General features: G+C 45.3%; 1 protein-coding gene and 1 long non-coding RNA gene across 3 annotated transcripts in view; one reads left to right on the top strand and one right to left on the bottom strand.

The window, feature by feature from the left end:
* Window positions 1-21,884, bottom strand: part of LOC146868566 (ficolin-1-like) — a 292,230-nt gene that overhangs the window by 214,473 nt on the left and 55,873 nt on the right. For both annotated transcript variants that reach the window (XM_085611321.1, XM_085611331.1), the window contains exon 4: window positions 7,522-7,557. In XM_085611321.1, coding sequence (XP_085467447.1) covers window positions 7,522-7,557 — 36 coding nt within the window. The remainder of the gene's footprint in view (window positions 1-7,521; window positions 7,558-21,884) is intronic.
* The window catches only part of LOC146868567 (uncharacterized), a 77,045-nt gene that overhangs the window by 2,607 nt on the left and 52,554 nt on the right, over window positions 1-21,884 (top strand). The window lies entirely within an intron of this gene.

Genomic DNA, 21,884 nt, shown 5'->3' with positions numbered 1-21,884 from the left:
CATGTGCCAGTGCACGCGGATTCTCAGAGGTTCCTGCGTTTCTGTGTGGGGGTGGATCATTTCCAGTTCCAGGTATTACCGTTTGGCCTGTCGGCCTCTCCGAGGGTGTTTACTAAGGTGTTGGCTCCCTTGGTGGGTTTATTGCATGCTCGGGGTATTCAGGTGTTCCCTTACTTGGACGACTGGTTGATTTCTTCCTCTTCTTTCCTTCAGGCTCAGGCTCAGTCCATGGAGGTTTGCAGTCTCCTTCAACGGTTCGGGTGGATTCTGAACTTGGAGAAATCCCATCTTCACCCCACTCAGGATCTGCTGTTCATTGGGGGGGTGTTCAACACCAGGTTGGGAATGGTCTTCCTGTCGGAACCTCGCAGATTGACTCTTATGCACGAGCTGAGGAAGGTGTTGGGGGCTCAGTCTTCCACGGCTCGCCAGTGGTTGCGTGTTCAGGGGCTAATGTCAGCTACTGTTATGATTGTTCCTTGGGCCCGTCTCCACTTGTACCCCCTGGTGAATCATCTTCTGGCGCATTGGGATCCGGCCTCTCTGAATTACGAACAGTTGATTCCGGGGGGGGTGTCCATCGCCCGAGAATTGTCCTGGTGGCTGGTGGATTGGAACCTCTTACAGGGCTCGCCCTTTGTGTCCCAGGAGAGGTTGGTCCTGACGACCGATGCCAGCGAATTGGGTTGGGGTGCGGTCTTGGGTCAGGAGTCGGTGCAGGGTCTCTGGTCTGGGCCAGAGGCGGGCATGTCCTCAAATTGGAGGGAGTTGAAGGCGGTTCTGTTGGCTTTGACTCATTTTCTGCCTTGGATCCTCCAGAGGGATGTGATGGTACGGTCAGACAACACGGTGGTGGTGTGTTATATCAACCGCCAGGGGAGCGCGAAGGTGGCTTCCCTCAATTTGTTGGCACGCAGTATCGGCCTGTGGGCGGAGTCTCACTTGCTGTCTCTGAGGGCTTTGCATCTACCGGGGATTTTGAACACGGAGGCGGATCGCCTGAGCAGGGTGTTTCCCTCCCTGTCGGACATGTGCCTGACTCAGGAGGTGTTTGGTTGCCTACTGGCTCAGTTCGGGATCCCGGTGGTGGACCTGTTTGCCGCTCCGGGGAACGCCTTGAGGGAGAAGTATTGTTCTCTGGTTCGCTCTGCGGAGGTTTGGAGGGTGGATGCCCTGTCCTTCCGGTGGGAGGGGGGTCTGCTGTATGCCTTTCCCCCTATTGCTCTGCTTCCGCGTGTTCTCCTGAAGGTCAAGCGGGATCGGGCTTCTGTGATCCTGGTGGCTCCGGTTTGGTCCAGGAGGCCTTGGTTCCCTCTGTTATTGAAGTTGGCGGTGGGGCCCTGCTGGAGGTTGCCGGTGGTCCCTTGTCCCTTGTCGTTTCCCCCTCTGTCTCGGGGGTGTCTGGTCCGCCTGCGATTGGCGGGTTGGCTGTTGAGAGGATGAACCTTGTGGCTTTGGGGTGTTCTCCTTCTGTGGCGGAATTTATTCAGAGGTCCAGGCGCCCTTCGACTCTCAAGTCCTATGCCCGGCATTGGGTTTCTTTTCGGTCTTGGTGTGAGGCGCGTGGGTGGTCCGCGTTGGAGGTGGATCCGGTGCGTGTCTTGGAGTTTTTGAAGGACGGGTTTGACTTGGGTCTCGCTGTGTCCTCCCTGAGGGCTCAGTGGGCTGCTGTCCGGGCCTTTCGGGGTTCGGTCTGTGACCCGGTGGTTCCCCTGGTGTCCCGCTTGTTGCGGAGTTGTATCCTTCAGAAGCCTGTCATTCGGACCTTTGCTCCTACTTGGGATCTGCCTCTGGTTTTGGGGGCTTTGCAGATGGCTCCCTTTGAGCCTCTGCATGAGGTGTCTTTGAGGTTTCTGACTATCAAGGTTCTGTTCCTTGTGGCTATTACCTCGGCTCGGCGGGTTGGGGAGTTGGGCTCCTTGCTTTGTTCTGCCCCTTTTTTACGTTTTTTTCCTGATCGGGTGGTTCTTCGGCCTGATCCTTCCTTTGTTCCCAAGATCCCTTCCTCTTTTCACTGCTCTTTGGATCTGGTGTTGCCTGTTTTCTGTCCTGATCCTCTTTCGGAGGTGGAGGTGCGGCTGCACTGTTTGGACGTTCATAGGGCTCTGGAGGTCTATTTGTTGCGTACTGCGCCTTTTCGTAAGGTCGAATCCCTTTTTGTGACCTTTGGGCTGGCTGGTCAAGGTCTGAAGCCTTCTGGGGCTACCCTCAGTCGTTGGCTGCGGTGGGCTGTGGGTGCTGCGTATGAGGCCTGTGGGGCGTTGGCTCCTGGTTCTGTTCAGGGAAGGTCGACTCGGGGGGTGGCGGCTTCCTGGGCTTGTTTTCAGGGGGCTTCCATGGCCGAGATCTGCAGAGCTGCTACCTGGAGTACTCCTCACACGTTTATGTCCCATTATCGTTTGGTGGTTGGGGGGACTGAGTCTGCTGGGTTTGGGGACGCTGTGTTGCGTTCTGCTCCGGTGGTGTGACTTTATATGCTTATTAAAGTCTGTTTTTCTGCTGAGTGAAGCCGATTATTGCTTTGGTATCTGCTCAACTGGTTAGGACTGGGACGGGGAGGGCTGACGAGGAGGTAATGACCGGTTACTCACCGGTAATATTCATTACTCCGAGTCGTAGCCCTCCCCGTCCCAGTCCAGGTTCCCATCCCTCCCTCCCTGTTCGGCTTCTTGTGCTTGGTTGATACAGGATGTGGAGTGGCGGGTCACGGTGCTATATGCCTCAGGGTATGGGTGTGGCCTGGAGGGAAGGGATGGGTTTCAAGTTGCTTGGGAGTGTCTGGTGGGAGGAGCTATGCTCAACTGGTTAGGACTGGGACGGGGAGGGCTACGACTCGGAGTAATGAATATTACCGGTGAGTAACCGGTCATTTGTGGTGAGCCACGCATAAAGATAGCTGCCTGCTATTCACACACGCTGTAGCCCGGTGATGACTGACGACGAGGAGGGAGGGGGAGTGAGAGCAGGGGGTGGAGGAGCAAGGAAAGAGACAACAAACCATTAATAGCGCAGCGCTCGTGAAAGGGCGCAACGCTGATAATGTATGTATGCGTGTCACACTTGTAAATTAAATAAAAAAACGTCGACATGCAGCACATTTCAAACATTGTAAGTTAAAGCGTAACGCTGCATTTGTGGTGAGCAATGCATAAAGATAGAAGCCTGCTGTTTACACAAGCTGGAGCCTGGTCACTGACGAGCAGGAGGGGGAGAGGGGAGTGAGAGTGGAGAGCGAGGGTTGAGGAAATAATGAGACCATTAACAGCGTGGCGCTCATGAAAGGGCGCCGTGCTGATTATGTATGCATGTGTGTGTGTGATGCTCGACCTCCAAAAAAGTAGTCCCCAAAATAAGATATAAACACTCGCAGTGGTCGGTGCTGCTTCCTCCCAAAACGGAAGTGGCGTATGGGATCGCCAGCAAACAGTAAGTAAGATAACAACAGCAATGCTAGTGTTAACCAATGGCAAGCAGCAGGAGAAATTACCCTCGATATTGTATTTACTATAGGTCTTGCGACAGCGCAAGCCCTGTCTACGCGAGACCTAAAAATGAAAGCAAATTCTAGAGACAGGTGCAGACAGGGGGAAATTAGCCTGGCTTTCTCCCACAGGCGTATTCCCAATAGGGGATTGTAAATAACATTATTGCAGCATTAGGGTTCAAATTGTGCTGTGTCACCAATACTGGACAGGAATCTAATGGATTATCTCCTTGTGTAATTGAAGTTGAATTGTGTAAGGTACTTGTTGACAACAAAGAACCTCTTGTGATGGCTTCAACTTGACCTTCTTGAAGCAGTCGAGACTGGATTCAAGATCAAATTAGGGTCAAATCGCAGTTGTTTTGTTCTTTTTTGTTCATTCTATGGAGCTTTTCCCTTTTTTTCTTCTGCATACGGGCAGATTCACTTTTTCTTTTGGTTTCGTTATTCTATACTGCTGATTGTTCAACTTTTGCAACCTTTCTTTTTTTAAAGTTGTGGTAAAACATTCCGTTCTGTATTTGTTTTTATCTTTTCTGAACGTAGAGAGGTCAATGGTGCTAGTGAAGGTAAAGAGACCTCAAGTTTGAAAAACTGCTGTTCCAAGTAGGGCTGGTTTTCTTCACATAAATCTGCAATTTCCTTGCCCTTATTTTACCTACTACGATGGGTGCACCTCCCTGAGTACCAAAGTCCCTGCAACTATGGTAGGGAACTGGAGCAAAAAAACGGGGGTGGCCCTATTAACCCTACTTTTCATGGGCTAATATATAGGAAAAGGAGAAGCCTTTACACGGCCCGTGGTTTACCGACTCGCCGTAGTGCGGGACAGTGGATGTGGGCGGGGTAAAGAAATGCATTGCGTGCAAGCCCCTGGTGATACAAAGTTCCACTCCTTCTGAGGCAGTCCTTAATTACACTGGCAGTCAGCTCTATCGGCATTAAAGTTCCGAATCCGGCAGGTTAGGTGCAGTGAGTCCACTTTGATGCCTCAGTGTCCTACTATAGTAGGGAGCAGCATACGTTTGGGTGGATGGGAGCTGCGTTAAAGGTGTAGGGGTGGAGAATCCCCTACCGAAGGAGTCTTCTTTTGCAGGGGAAAAGGGGTAGCTTTATCATTTGGAGGTCTTTGGTCTGAGATGACAGATTTAGTGAAGGACAAAAGAGAATCCAAGATGTGATCTGAGTTAGTTACAGATGTCTCCATTAAAGCCAATATGGACTACAGAACTCTTTCCGGGCAAAGCAATGATTCAGACATCAGTGCTTTATTCTCTGGCTTGCCGTTTAGGAGATGTGGATGACTGACACCCTTGAATATGTTAGAGAGAGTCCACTGGGTATACTATTAAAAAGCTGCATCTTGATAGTAGGGCCAGAGGGAGAGTCGCTTATGCTGTCTCCTAGGTTTAATTTAGAGACAGGGAATATTAGTATGTGGTCTAGATGTCTGAGTGTCATTTGTGACTAAATTCAGATTTATATCTGGAAGATTAAAGTCTTTCAGCAGAGGGCCTTCCTCTCTGGATTCAGCGCTTGATTCAGCTATTGACAGGGTCACTCTATTTCCAGATGGATAAAAGGTATGATTTGGCTAAAGAGGCTTTTCTATTTCGGCCTCGGACGTACCGCGGAGTGATTCAGACTTATTCTCCATAGCAGCCACTTTGTTTAACCCTGTCTCTCCTTTAGAGAAGATGGTGGAAATGGTGTTAAAACCCTTTAGCATATATATCTGCATCGACTTGTTCCTTAGAGGGATTGCTTTGGTTTTCTTGCAAGCTCTTATGAAGACCAATGTTCCTGAACACAGTTTTTTGGCAATCATGTCTCCACCCTTAGCTGTCCTCTGCCACTAGCCCTGGTGACAGTCCTGCCCGATTACTTTATTGTCCACCTAGAATGGAATATCAAGAAACCAATTTCAACCAATCAATAATACTCTATTACCCGGGACAGGGGGTAATTGGTCTATGAGATTGAATTGTAGTGCTCCTGCTCAATATTCAATTTAGGCTTATGATCGCCCCTAGTCCTGCGAGTCAGAGGTAGGAACAAAGAGCACTGCTGGGGCAAACTGCACTGACCTAAAGCCAGCCGCTTCTGCTCCTGCAGCAAAAGGCAGAAATGTGATTATGCAGACAATGAAAATTACATTTAGTAGTGGAGAATCTTTTACAGAGTAGATGCTGCTCTGCTCTGTCAATAGAAGTAATGTACGCAGGAGGACTGATCTTAGCAGCAGTGGCCCTACTATTCCAATAGGCCAACCAACTAGACTCCTCGTGCTATATGAGTGGAAAAAAGGGTAGCAAGAATAGAATGATAGACAGAGAGAGTGTGGACAGGCTTGTTAAGCTATGTTTGTGGCTCATGATGTCCTGGGCTTGCTCCTTGCTGAACCCTTGACCGTGGGGGCCTGAGGAGCTGAGGAATTTAGACCTCACAGAAGTTAGGAGTCCTAACTTTAGGACTCCTAAATGCCTTCTGTGAATACCGAAAGTCTTAAAATTAGGATTTTTCTCAGTTTAGGAGTCCTAAAGTTAGGAGTCCTAACTTTACTACTACTAAACTGAGAAAAATCCAAATTTTAAGGCTTTCGGTATTCACAGAAGGCATTTAGGAGTCCTAAAGTTAGGAGTCCTAACTTTACTACTACTAAATTGAGAAAAATCCTAATTTTAAGACTTTCGGTATTCACAGAAGGCATTTAGGTGTCCTAAAGTTAGGACTCCTAACTTCTGTGAATACCGAAATGAGTAAGTGCCTTCTGTGGATACCAAAATGAGTAAGTGCCTTCTGTGAATACCAAAATGGTAGTAAGTTTAGGATTTTGTCTTAAGTTAGTTCTGTGAATCGGGCCCATTGTGTTACAAAAATGCACTCATGCTTCCAGACTGCAGAGCCAATATTTGCATAGATAATTTATTAAATAAAATATATATAGCCTGAGAGAACTTTATTGCAATATTAAAAAACTTCAAGAAATCGCAACAATATTTAATTCAAAAGGAGTCAGAGAAGTTCAAATAATGACATTGTAAAAACCTGAAGTTGCAAAAGTGTAATTACTGGAGCAAGGAGAGTTGTATTTTATTTTAAACAGGATGCGGATAGGTCCTCCTGATGAGACAAGAGGTCACAGAGAGGAGAGCGCTGTCTTGTACACAGCGCTTTCTTGTACACAATATGGTGTCCATGGCAATGGCACAGACATTTTGATAACAGGACCAGAATGGCCTGTGTATGTAACCTGGTGTCCCGCGGTTCAGTGAGCCGGCTTTGAACGTTCCGCCTGGCAGACATCCGCTAGCGTGTCTCTACCTTTTTAAAGGGACTCCGTATTATACGGTCTCAGTGAATTTAACTGCGCTTTATATGGTCTGGGAAAAGTTTATGAAACGCTCTACATCTTTATGTGGAAAAAAAGCACATTAGAAAAAGTCTGCATCAGGCAAACTTTTTATATTTTATATTTCCTGCTGCTGCGCGCTGTTCGTTATTGAATGATATATTTGTAACAACTGCGCATAAACTCAAACAAGGCAGGACATCTACAGTTGGGCAGTGAACTCTGCCGTTACGCAGCAGGTTGAGTTTCTTCGCTGAACTCCGCCGGAGTGCAGAGTAGGAAAAACTCAGCAAGATCTGTGGGCAGAGCGGAGTTTGCCGTTCAGCCTTGGAAAAAGATGTCACATCAAACTGCTCACCTAAGCCTACAATGTCCTGCACAACACAGGACCAGAATACCTGAACAACAGCCTGACCTTCCACCAGCCCACCAGACACCAGGCCCTCGCTACTGTCCCCCGCATCCATTGCACCAAGCCGCAGTATGCACATTCTCCCACCCTGCTGTCAAGGCCAGGAATGACCTTCACATCCACCTCTGAACCTCCACCTCCCTCACAAAATTCAGGAGTGGCCTCAAGACCTGGCTGTTCGAACAGCTCCATCTCACACAGCGCCTGGATACACTTTGGGATGATTAGCAAGCTATAAAAATGCTGATTGATTGACATTCAAATGTGCCTTACCTTTTTGCCCTGGGTTGCCAGCATTTCCTTTTGAGCCTGTAATGACAACCATATACAAAGTGGTGAGATTGCGTTCCCAATCCATACGTCATGTTCCCATTCTCTTTATACCCCAGCACTCAAGGAGAATCTAATATGCTTTATAATCCTTAAATGAGATGTGGGGGGGGGGGCTCTACAGTATTTGCTTGTGGCCATTGCTTTTACATTTCTGCTGCCTTTGAGGGGCACAAGCCTACAACATCCCTCCTGTCATTCAAGTTCATCACATTTAATTTAATGGATTTTGTCAGCCATGTGTTTTTTGGCTTTCCAGTCTGTTCATCTCTATCTGCATAAACTATTTCACTCAACTTTCAGTCAAGGCATGAGCAAACTGTGCGATTGACCAAGGCCACACCTTCCAAGGGCCCCCACCCCCGGGAAAGTGATCTTTCACACCTCTATTTCTTTACATCAACTACTCTCCGGAGCACTGCCAACCTTCACCTCTTACCCTTTCTCTCTCTACCCAGTGTCATTCTAAATATTATTGTGACACCAAGCAAAACCATACTTCAGCTATTTTTGCATGATTCAAATTTTTGAAATTTTAAGTATAACTCAATATTGTTTGGCTTCACGCCAGCTGAGTTAGTAGAAATGGTGTAATAAGCTTCAATCGCATCGAAAAGGGGTCCCAAAATATGGCCTGCCAGGGGCTCCAAAAATCCTTAAAATAAGTCACTAGAAAAACTCGGAAACCCTCACCTCACCCAGCATGTTGCCAACCCACCCACACTGCCGGATACCTATTGGACCGATTTTCTCCTTAATCAGCAACTTCACAGTGGACAAGACAGCAACTCTGACGTGGAAAGACCACACCCATGTCAGTCTTTGCATTCCGATCCTGCACCTTCACTAACCTATCACCACCGGACTTGCCTGCTGCGGCTGGAAAAGCATCTCAGAAGCACTGGCCGAAGCACACCAGCAACTTACTGAAAGCCATCAAAAACCTAAGCACCTGGAACACTGCATGCACCAACACCTTGTCTCCCCTCAAATGAGCTCCAAAGTCAAGAGCCTGACCACAGGTCAGCTGGTACAATAGGAACTCAGGCTGACTTAACGCCACTGCAATCAACTAGAGGGAAAATAGAGATCAAGTCAAGACACTGCAAATAAATACAACTTCAAAATAGCCCAAGAACTCTACCACCTGCAGATATGGAACACCAAGCGCATAGCTCTTTAAAGTGCAGCAACACCAGCCCTTACAACAGAAAGGAAATTTTCACCATCATCAAAGATTTTACTGTGCCTTCTGCCACCTCCAGCAACATCACCTCTTCACAAGCCCTTTTCAACAAGCTCTCAGAATTGTTCTGTAACAAATTCACCTCTATATACAGAAACTTCGACCGTCAACTGGACCCATTTACATTGCAACTCAATTTCTCATCACAGCTGATGAACAAAGCCTGACCCCGTGGCCTACTATTACCACTGTTTAAACCACTGCTACCATGAAGACCTTGCACTCGGGGCTCCATCTGACCCTTGCCCCCACGAAACCTTCACCAAAGGACTTGTAGACATCATTGAAGCACTAACACCCCTCCTTAACACCTCCAGCCACACAGCCACATTTCTGGACACCTGGAAACATGCCACCATCATGAACCTGTTTAAGAAACCATCGACTGCCCAGTCATGCTTTTCAACTACAGACCCATCTCCCTCCTACCATACCTGGAAAAAGTCTTAAAGAAACTAATTAACCGAAGCCTCGCCGACCACCTCAGCAACCACTAGCTCCTCGATGCCATGAATCAGAATTCAGGCCCAACCACAACACAAAAACAGCACTCATCACCAAACTAAATGACGCCCACATGATCCTAGACAGAGGAGACTGACAGCCCTCATTCTCCTGGACATCTCTGCTGTATTTTCATAATCTCACACCCTATCCTCATCAGGCTCCTCTATGAGATTAGTATCCACAATGGAGATTGCTCTCCATTGGATCTGTTCCTTCCTAACAGATAGAAAACAAGTTGTCAGCCTGGCACCTTACTCCTCGGCAGCCTCAAGGTTCATCGATTAGCCCCACTAGCTTCTATGTATATATGATCCCTCTGGCCAACGTTATCTGCGCAGACGACATCAACATCCTCTCTTGCACACTACAACATCATCAAACAAGACCCCCGCACAAGAAACAAATTCACCATCTGCATGACCGCTAACTGAATGAAAGGCAACTGTCTCAATCACCAACACTGATGAGAAATAAGTAGTGATCTTCAGCGAGAACACCTCCTAGTGGTGGCCGGCCAAACTCGGACCCACACCCATTCCCAGAACCTCCATCAGGAACCTCAAAAATAAGCATTGAAAGCAAACTGACATGGCAGCAGTAGTAAACTCTGTCACTGCATCATGCTTCCACATCCTGAAGATACTGAGGAAGATCTTGAAATGGCTCCCGAGCAATACTAGAAAAAACGGTCATTCACTTCTAAGCCACCAGCAAGGTGGACTATGGGTACACCATCTACACTGGGATCACCAAGCAACTCACTAAAAGATGGCAATCAATCCAGAACTTGAAAGCAAGATTCATCTTCAACCTCCCACACAGAACTCACATCAGACCACACCTCAGGGAACTACACAGGCTCCCGATACACAAATGCACTCACTTGGGGAGAGGAGTTGGCCTAACAGCTAGGACGGTCAACCTCGAATCTGGGGAACTGGGTCAAGTCTCGGCAGTGACGCTGAACATCCTGTGATTCTGGGAAAATCACTTAATCTACCTGTGCCTAACAAAAATGAATGTGTCCTCATGTAATGCAGCTGTTGCTATGTAAAGCGCCCTGATACCCGATTCGGGTCAAGTTCTTGCTATGTAAAAGTCTGTAAAAAAAGAAAAAAAACTTCAAACTCCTCACACATGGAGCAGCGTAATTTTAGCTCCACCATTATAGTCACAGAAGTGAAATATTTACGCGTACTTAGCAGCATATATTTTGTGTACCTTAATCTTATTGTAGAATAAAGCATTAAACATACTGCTGGAGTGTATCCACTGTAGAAAATAGTAATTCACATAAGCGTGTGTTCTAATACCTTTATTCTAATGTTAGAAATTGTAATTCTTGTTCACATTAAAATTTCTGCATTTAGAGTTTTATTGCTGTTATTGAAACTCTATTTTATGTACTCATGTATTCACTAATTGATGTTTGCATTTATTCTATAATCGTAGGTGCATATATAATCATGTATTTACCGTGTACACTGACGGTTTTATTAAGTTAGCTTAACCAAAGGCCTTAAGCATTTGGTCTTCGATGTTTAACCTTCAACGTGAAAGTGTTGTTTGTGCTGCATGTTCTTTTCTTTGCAGGTGCATTCACATGATTTCATAGTCAGTGAATGGCATATTGTGTATTAGAGATAGTGAAGTTCGAAAGGAGAACTTTTGACAGAAGGAAAGGCGCTAACAAGCTAAGAAAAGACTCATATTTACGTCGTATCAGGTGCAGGGAGACAGCCAAGGTTGTCCTGATGTTCAAACTGTAGGATGGGAAAACTGAGTGAAGTTGCCAATTTCTACTGTGAGAGGGTGAAAGCCTACTGGAGCTGATGACGTGGAATTCTCGAATGTTCTGTGGGTTTTATTGATGTTTACTCTTTAGTCTTAGGCATATACTCTTTGGGCTCTGAGAGGTTTAGACCTCTCTGCTCATATTTCCATTATATGGCTTTATGCTATACTTTGCCTCGTTTTGGATAGCTTTTACTGAAGTCTCTACTATGCTTACACCTTCCTGATTTTCCTGATTTCACTATGTTATGCTATTTTTCAACTTTAATTTAGAACTAGTTTAGGCAACTTTAGATTTATCCATGCATAGACGGGAGAATCGAAACCTGTAAACTAACCATCAAATTCTATTTCTTATCTGCTGTATTGCTGCAACTGAATTCCGTGTGTCCTTTATGCCGGGTCTGGTGGCTCAGCGGACTAAAGCAGCCACTCAAGTGACCTGTGTTTGATCTCATGGTCACAGGTTCAAATCCCAGCAGGTCCACTCAGCCTTTCATCCATCTGAGGTCGATAAAGTGAGTACCATTGAGTTGGGTAACAATAAACATCTGTTATTCAGCACCAAAACACCTACGGGTAATCGTGCATTTTACAAATACACCTGTTATGTTATGCTACTAAGACTTAATTTCATTCTTCGCTTTGGCATGCCTGTGGAGATTTTGTATCTCTACAACATGTTTTTGAGACTTATATACATTAGTTTGGCCCTTAATTGGTAATAAACTTTACTGATCGATTCCGGGTCCTTCTTCTGTAACCAAATAAGTTACACTGTAAATGGAATTACTGGATTGATGTTAGCTCCCCTTTATCTATCAGGCAACTATCAAAGATTCATCGCAGGATAAATGGTAAGACGGGCCCAGTGCTCCATCACACACACATTCAAGGCACTACACAACTCAGGTTCCACCTACCTGAAAAGTCACATCTCCTTCCAACAACCACTCAGACACCTCAGCTTCAAAGAACTCCTACTTGCACACATTCCATGCATACACAGAACCATATCAGACGGATGAGCATTTTCTTACGGTTTTCCTAAAGCTTGGAACGATCTCCCAATTTAAATCAGAGCCCACTTTTAAATTCTAAAAGAAGCTGAAGACCTGGCTTTTCACTCAACCAGCCTACCATAAGCAGGGCTAGACACACACACCTGCTCCGTGCCAGAATACCCTTTGCGCTTTACAAATACGCTTAACATAACATACCAGGCCTTCAATGCTTACCATCATCTTCCTATTTGTATTACTTAAGTCGATCTCATTAAAGAATGGCTCGCTAAGGTTGGGGTTATCAGTATTGTAAAACATACACTTAGTGACTATGATTATGTTGTAAAATGTTAAAGTGGCTGCCATGTTGACTGCTTGTCTTAGCTCTGTCCCTCTGTGACATTTTCTACTCCCCATAATCTCCCCTTTTCCCAATGAGCTATTTCTACTAGAATCATTGGGACACTGTGAAAACATTGTTCATGCCGAGGCAAGCACAATAAGACATAAACCAAAGAACCTCCTTTAGAAGAGTCTACAATTGAGGTAACATTTGTTTTATTGTCCTGCCTAGTTTAGATCTAACACAAATGAGTAAATTGAGCATTACTCATGTAAGTTGTGTTGGTGTTTTGTATACCACCTTATGTCACCCTAAAGTTGTCTCAAAGCTCTATGGTAGGGGAGAACAAGAGAGACAAAAAAGAGAGACTGCAACAGAGGGAAGTGGACACAAGATAGAGGGTACTGTGAATGGTGAGGCGTTACACTTAACACTGCTGGGTGCCTGGATATAATGATGTACATTGAGCACTGCACGTTGTAGCACCATTCTTTCCTCCATGTTCTATGGGTCCAGGGGCAGGTAAGAGCTATGGAGTCAGATGTACAACCCGCCAATTAGCGAGTCCCAAATTGCGATGCATTTGCGGCTCGCAATTTGCGGCTCGCTTTTTGGAATGCACAGAAGTGTCTCAGATACTGTTTGCGATTCCTAATGGGGTCGCAAATTGCATGCCTCATTAATATTAATGAGACAGGCGCAGTTTGCGACCCCTTTAGGAATGGCAGGTATTCACAGGGATGGTGGCCTGCTGGGGGCAGCAGACCACCATGTCTGTGACTGCTTTTTTAATAAAGCAGTTTTTAAAAAAAAATGCAGCCCGTTTTCCTTAAACGAAAACGGGATGCATTCAAAATAGAAAAATTAAAACTTTTCAGTGAAATTTTTTTAAGGGCAGGCAGTGGTCTCTATTTTCTTACATACTCACGAAGGGGACCCCTTCCCCTTTGCGAGTGGTTTACCACCTACTTTAATAGGTGGTAAACTGCGAGTTGTTTGTGGCCGCAAATGCGGCCGCACAACAATAGTACATAGCATGTTGACCCGCTATTAGGAAGGGACACCCCTTCCTAATAGCGAGAGTCACAAATGCCAATTTGCTAGACAGTGACGCGCAAAATAACATTTGTACATGTTATTATCATTTTTTGCGGCCGCAAACGGGAGGATGTCCCGTTTGCAGCCGCAAAAAAGGGTCGCACATCTGGCCCATGGTCCTGCTAAAGAATATTTCTATGTCATTCAGAATGTTGAGCTAGCATTTACACTACTTGGGACAAGAGGCTGCAGAAAAGTAGCTTTCTCCTTTTGGGGTGTCTGTCTTACATGTGTAGTGCAGCGGCCAGGGCGGCTGACTACAGACCACGGGGGCTCACGGTTCGATCGCCGGCGCCGGCAGCAGTTTAGCCCAACACTTTGTGACTCTGGGTAATAGCTTGCTTAATATTCGGGACACCTCACCTGAGGTAGCTGCACACTTTACAAATGCTGGTATTTCATTTCAATTTACAACCTATTCTGATGTACTCCCTGCATTGTTGCGATTAAAGAAGCATCCATGTCTGTCCTGTGAAAGTCTGGATTGATTATTGCATACAGTAGACTGTAGTAAGGTGGGCGCACCAGGAGTGAGTTAAGAAAGAAGATTTATTAACCACAGAGGTGAATATCTTTCCAGTCAGCTGTCAGCAGCCTCATCTGACTGTGACAACACTGGATTGTAGGAGACATCATCACACTACATCAAGAGGCAATGCCGGAATACAAGACAGTCCTTTCATACCGGTCTTAGGCAGCTGAATGGCAGATAAAGGGAAAGGAAAATGATGTAATTGATGTCAGTAGCAGAGAATGACTAATTATCTCAGCTTACTGAGAACAGTAGGTTAGTGAAGCACACATTTTGCTGAGCATCACTGAACACCCCCCATGACCCATGCCAAGAATAGGTGCAGCTTCAGCCTCTTATGACTGGTGTTCCAGCCCATTTGGGTCCTCCAGTCTCTCCTACAACAATGTAGGGCTGCCCTGGATCATGTGATTCATTAGAGAGTAGCACACTGAATCTCTGCTCCCGTAGCAGGTAGGTAGGAAACTCTGGAGCAACCACTACAGCAATGCACCATGTACAGTGATTACGCTACATTGCACACCTGGTCTTCCCTTCTAGATTTAGCGCAGATGGTCTTTTATTTACCGACTAAAAGTGGTTATGGGGAGCAAAACAATTCAAGATCATACTTTCAATATGGACATGCTCTAAAGGACCACAAACTCCGAACTTTAGTTTTGTTGATTTACTGTAAGGCAAAAAATAATTGGACATAGACACACCTCGAATTTAGAGTATACAGCTACAGGAAAATCAATACAGAGCCGAGTCTACAAATATAGGTTATTCAGCACAAAAGGCACAGGACGATGAACTCCAAAATCAGAATGCAACAAAGAATAGATGCGGAGTCCAGGTCTCTTTTCATGGATACGAAACAAAATATCTTTCCCTACACTGCTCTAAATGGAGGTCCTACCTATTTCCCTTTCATCATTTCCCAAAGGTGTCAGCACGTGTTGACTTCCTAAGAAGTACTCACGTCAAATGGGTCAATTGGCTTAAGGCTATGGAGCTCGCTCTAAGATTCTCCTTCTCCTCCGAAAGCTAGCAGAAGTCTGATCTCACTGTCCCTACGCATCATACAAAAAGATGGAGTTTGATCTACAATACGTCATCCCAAAACTTTCCATCCCAACTTGGTACGTGCAGTAACTTTCCACGGATGCCTAATTAAAATCGTCTTTGTTCCGCTGGCCTTGGTTTTCAGATAGGCCAGACACGAAAGGCGTCCTCCCTTCTCGCCTTCCAGCCATCTTCAAAGACATTCCGGGTATCTCCTTAAATCTCGGAATAACTATGTTGCATTTCTGCACCTGCAGTAGGATGAGAACACTCTGTTTCGAACACAACAAGCATTTATTTAATTATTTCTTGCGAGAGCAAGGAGGAATAAAACTCAAAACAACCTACGATTTTGGGCCTATAACTCAGGCAACTTAAACTAAACACAGTTACATTATACGGCTATTATGATAGGTTTCAAGATGTATCCTACTATTCCTTGCCCCAAACCAGCTTCCAATCTTTTCAAATCCCCTACCAATTTGTTCCAGAGTCCTTCAGCCGCCAGATTGCGTAACTCTTGAGGTATCTCTGAAATGTTACTAATGTATTTCCTTATATCCCGACTGTTGTCAGGTATATAAGTACAGCACTGTTGGACTCTCAGCAATTTACAGACTCCTCCTGCTTTTGCTAGTAGGACTTCTAAAGCAAGACGATTTTGAAGAACCATGGCCCTTAACAAGACCATCTCCCCATCCACTAGTAATAGAATTTGGGCCGTATTCACAGAGAGCTTATCTACTAGCGTTGCCAACTTTCTGATTTTCACATCATTCAAAATCACATCCAAACTGGGTGTCATGGCTCCAAACACATCACCAATGATTTCACCTGCACTTACACCACGTTTTCCCCTGTGAGATCTTTTTCCTTCCAAGGACCATAAATCATCCACATGAATGATTTTGGGAAATACTACAGCCAAGGAACACGTACCTTACCTATTCTTGGGCAACTTGACATAGGTACTCTTTCCACACAAAAAATATACATTGGGCACTATGGTTAACTTATCCAATAGCGCTTTTCTAATTGATTCCTCAATCAAGAAGATGTGTTCACACTCACTCTCACCCATGAATATCTTGTCGGTTGACGGGTCTCTAATGCACAGTTTCCCTTTCTGCTGGAAGTCTAAAGTTATTGGTCCAGAACTCCCTTTTGCCTTGCAATCTATTTCTTCTTTGGTTCATGGAATAACCTTGTGCTTAGGATCTGGTCTAAATAAGGTCTGCCTATGCTGATCTTCTATCTGACCTGCAAACTTCTTTTCGATGTCAGTTAACATGCAGGTCAAATTATGTCTGTGGGCGTAAGATGGATCTAGGGTAATAGTAGGCACAAAATATGTAGACATCCGCTCTACCTCCTTATAATAATCATATTTGTTCATGCACTTAAGAACTGGGACTTCGGAGAGTACCACATCATAATTTGAGAAATAGTACTCAAAGTGTGCCTTACTATAAAACATGTTCAATAACACGCTACATGTAATGCCGTAGGTCAAAGGCAAATGATGGTATCGAATGCCTTCTTCCACTGATGCTGGCAATTGTATACACACATAACAGTCTTTCGCTTCCATGGTATCCACATATATATAATAAACAAGCATATGCATTCAGCGTGAAATCACATTTTGACAGATCTACATGTAACTTTCGACTAGTTTCTTTGATTATCTCTCTATCTTTTATGGATGCGCCCTCTTCTAAATCTGAAGCAGGTGGAGTAAGTGTTGTCTGTCCCCCATTCTTTTCAGCATCGTGAGACCTAACCAACGATGTAACAATCACCACAGCTATGACAATAAGCACCACTACAATAAGGGTACAATTATGCACTTCTGCTTGCGTCCTGACTTTCCAGATGGCATGTTTTCACTGTTCAGTTCTGAAGCGCAAAGGAAAGCAACAAAGTCTCTGTCTTATTTTCCTTGCTTTAGCCTGTTTTTCCCAATGTCTCTTTAATTTGCTTTTCTCATTCGATTATTGCAGTATTAACTCCATTAATACTAAACCTATTGAAGAGATGTATTCAGCCCTAGCCCTCAATTCTTCTTCTATTGAAAAGTCCCTAATTTTAGATCTTCTTCCACTTGGATCTAGGTTATCTTCTTTCTAAGGCCTAATGCGTTCTTCGGTCACAGTTCAAGCTTCATCTGGAATGATATTAGATCCGAGTATGGCAAGAACAAGTTGCAGGATCTGTGTACGGATTTCTCCTGGTTCTCGTGCAGTGAGCTGTCGACCAAAGGAAGGAAAAACAACCTGGTTGAGGATCAAAAAGCGCTACCCACTCAGACTTGGTGGATTAGGGACTGTCAGAGTTAGGGTTCCAAAGGCTTCTACTCCAGGGACCAGCATAAGAATATCAATCGAGAGGGTGTCCCCTCTGTAGCTCACCGTACCAGTCCCCAACCTCCCAGATTTCACTGGTTTCTGCATCTGCAGCCAGACACGTCCACTCAGGAGATGCGTATTTTTGATACGCTACCCTTTCTCTTCTGGATCATCTCAGACCATCTGGTCTCTCTCCGGCTTCACTTTGATCAGATTCAGACGTTTCAGGAATCGGAGCGAGATTTTTATCAGATGCAAGCCTTATGTTCAGCCTTTCTTTTCTTGCTGGCCACTTTTCTGCTCTGGCATCTGTTCTCCTCTCTTCCTCTTGGTCTGATCCTTCTGCACCAGGCCGTTCACTCTGGTCTGGTTCAAAGTTCACATCTGCAATTTCTTCTGTCTCAGGTTCTGAACTCAATTCTGGGGCAGTTTGCTCTCTTCTTTCTTGCTCAGTTGAGTGTTCAGCCTCATCAGAACCACTTACGACTTGACCTGTTCCTTCGTTGTCTGTTGCATTTTCAGTTACTCTACTCGGAACAAGGGGAGTCGTTTCTTCCACAGGCTCTGGAACTCAGCGAGTGTGGGAATCGTGAATCCAGTTTGGCAATCCTCCACACTTCACAGCTGTACTTGTTACCAATATCACCTGGTATGGTCCTCGCCAACGAGCATCAAGGCAGCTCTTCCTCACCTGCTTTCAAACAAGCCAAGGTTAAGATCATGCAGCAGGTCTCTCGAGGTGGATGCAGTCGCAGCTTCGACCTGGTGGGACACAGAATTAACCACATCGGCCAGTCCCCTACAATAATCCAACACCAAATCATCTGTGATGTTTATCAATGCTGTAGCTGGCACCATAGGCAATCGCATAGCTCTTCCAGTTAATATCTCATGGGGAGAGAGCCCTGTCCTCCTGTCAGGAGTGCTACACAGACTCATTCAGACCAATAGCAGCGCGTCTGGCCCTTTCAAGTCGAAGAACAAACATTTGCCACTCTCATCTTGATTGTGCCATTCACCTGCTCCACAAGACCAGATGCCTCAGGCCTGTAGCTACAATGCAATCTCTGATCAATGTTCAAAGCGGTACACAACAGTTTCATGATTTCGCTATGGAAGTGTGTTCCTCTATCTGTCTCCAAAAAGGTCGGGAAACCATACCTTGGTATCAGTTCCCTTAATAGCAGGTTTGCAACTGTGAGACTGTCACATCGTCTAGTTGGTTATGCTTCAACCCAACGCGAAAAGATACACACCACCATCAAAACATATCTCAGCCTATTGCACCTTGGCATTTCAATTAAGTCCAATTGTATCCTATTGAAAGGACCTCCTGATCTTCCAATGCGACTCATTGCAACCACAGTTCTCTTTTCAACATTCATTTTTTGACACGTAACACATCTGTGACACACTGCTTCAGCCCACATGCAAAATCGTGGATTAAACCACGTTTGCCTAAAAACACGCGCACCATGGCATCTCTCCCAAGATGAACTGCTCCGTGAACCTGCCTTGCCATCGGGCTCAATAGACAATTGGGTAGTACTTCTCGGTCATCTGTTGACACCCAAATGCCATCCTCTCTCTTTTCAAAGCCTGCTCTAACCCATGAAGCAGCTTCTTCCTCTGGAACCTCATCCTGCAGCCGCTTCACCTCATCCCAAATATCAGCTACAGCTAACATCATGCTGAGCTCGGTCTCTTCTGTGCTCTCCCCTATATAGTCTCCATTAAAAACACAAGCATGTATAGCACAAAACTGAGCTACTTCGTCTGCATAATTGTTTCCTTTTGTGACAATATCCTCTCCCCTCACATGGGCTGCACATTTAACAACTGCGATCTCTTTGGGTTTCTGCAAAGCTTCCAATAATTTGCGGACATATTCTCCGTTATGGATTGGGGACCCTGAGGACGTTAAAAATCCCCTCTGTGACCATAACTGGCCAAAGTCATGAACCACTCCAAACCCGTATTGACTGTCCGTAAAGATAGTCACTCGGACTCCATTCGAGATGGTACAGGCACGTATCAGAGTAATAATTTCATCTACCTGAGCAGAGTATACTCTATTCAAACAGGCAGCTTCCACCATTCCCAAGATGGTGCACACAGCAACCGCTGCTCTCAAGTACCCTTTATTGTCTCTTAAGCATGAACCTTCAACAAAAAGGATCAAATCTGATTCAGGCAAATGTTCATCAACAATGTCAGGTCTGGGTTTGGTAGATAGCTCAGTAACATCAAGGTAGTCATGCTCTTCACAATCCTCATCTCCTTCTCCTTGCGGAACAGGTAGCAGGGTTCAAGGTGGTACAACGTTTTAAGGTGATATTTTCAGAAGCCAATATAACCTGCTCGTACGTAGTAAGTCTGTTATTTGTTAGATACTGTGTCTTTGTTCTTGTCATTAACAGTTCTACTGAATGTGGCACATAAACAATAAGTGGGTGACCCATCACTATGCTTTCACATCTCTCAATGCTGACACCTGTTGCAGCAACGGATTTGAGACATCCGGGCAACGCAGAAGCTACTGGATCTAATGTAGCTGAGAAGTAAGCTACTGGTCTACGGGCACCTCCATGTGTCTGTACAAGGACCGCTAACGCACATCCCTCCTTCTCACAGCAGAAAAGCAAAAACGCTTTGTTATAGTCCGGCATTCCAAGAGCTGGAGTGCGACATATGCTTTCTCTCAACCCGTGGAAGGCTCTCAAGCACTCGTCATCCCATGGTACCGGATCACTAATGTCCTTTCGAGTCAATCTCAACAGTGGCTTTGTTTGCAAGGAAAAGTTTGGGATCCACTGTCGACAATAGCCGACCATTCCCAAAAACATGCAGACTTCTTTTTGTGTTTTCGATGTTCCCATTTGCAGAATCGTCTCTATGCGATCTGGTGACACGCTTCGTTTTCCCTTCTCAATTCGGTGACCTAGATACTAAACTTCAGGCAAACAGTACTGAAGTTTGTTTGGGGACACCTTGTGTCCATTCTCTGCTAAGTGATTCAGCAAAACCACGGTATCAATCCTACAAGCATCCTCAGTCTCTGAAGAGACCAGGAGGTCGTCAATGTATTGGACTAAGATTGAGTTCTGAGGCATCACCAGTCGTTCAAGATTCTTTTTCAGACTCTGGCTAAAGATAGAGGGACTCTCTGTATACCCTTGAGGAATTCAACACCATGTTAACACACGGTTGTCTATCTTAAACGCAAATAAAAACTGGCTTTCTTCATGCAATGGTATAGAGATAAATGCCTGACACAAATCCATGACTGTAAACCATTCTGCTTCACATGGTATCTGAAATAGGATAACAGCTGGATTCGGTACCACAGGACAACATGGGATCACAATTTCATTAATCCTGCGTAGATCTTGCACTATTGTGTACTTGCCACTAGGCTTCTGCAGTCCCATGATACGCGAGTTGCAGGGACTTCCTCTTATCTCCTTGAGAATGCCTTGTGCAATCATGGACTCAATTACAGGTCTTATTCCAGCCACAGTTTCTGGAGTCAATTTATACTGTGGCGTTCGTGGACATTCAGCATTTGGTTTGACCTGTATCTTAACAGGTTCAACCCCTCGGATCAGACCTATATCTTCACCCGTGAAATCCCACACTTTTGGGGAAACCGAGTCTCTCAAGTCATATGATAATTCCTCTATTGTGAGGACCACAAACATTTCTGCACACAAGCTCATGTTAGCCATTTTAAAATCGGCATCATCATCACAGGTCTGCAACTCCACACCTCTCGGAATGCACAATATAGTACAATTTAGTTTACACAAAAGGTCTCGCCCTAATAGACAGACTGGACTTCACGTTACACACTATGAATTGGTGTCTACCTCAGAACGGTCCTATTCTCACCGTTAACTCATTTGCCAATGGAATGGTCATCTTCTGATTGCTAACTCCCACTATTTGAATCGATTGTCCTGAAAGGGATAAATTTGGGACCACTTCTGTTCTTACTGTGGAGCGCGCAGCTGCAGTGTCTAACAAGAAGGTAACAGGATACCCATTCACCTCTGCGTCTATGAACGGTCCACTCTGATCTACTTCCAGGGCTGCACCCAAAGTGCATTCTTCCTGAACCCCCCTCTGACACTCATGAGGATCCTGAGTATGGTCAAATCTGTCTTGTATTTCAAAGTAGGCCATCTGATGGTACAACTGATTATGCATACGTATTCTCGGAGGCTGAGGTATCTGCACTTGCGGCTCATATCCTCCATACATGTTCCTAGGTCTAGTCACAGTCTCGGACATCTGTCCCTCTCCTTCATTCTGTAATTGAAATGCTGGATTCAATCGACACTCTTGCTTCCAATGCCCGATTTTGTGACAATAATGACAGGCAGTG

The sequence above is a fragment of the Triturus cristatus genome, chromosome 1_2 (assembly GCF_964204655.1).
Source record: "Triturus cristatus chromosome 1_2, aTriCri1.1, whole genome shotgun sequence".
Lineage (NCBI taxonomy): Eukaryota > Metazoa > Chordata > Amphibia > Caudata > Salamandridae > Triturus > Triturus cristatus.
The sequence above is the reverse complement of the archived record's forward strand: the minus strand, read 5'-3'. Positions and strand labels throughout refer to the sequence as shown.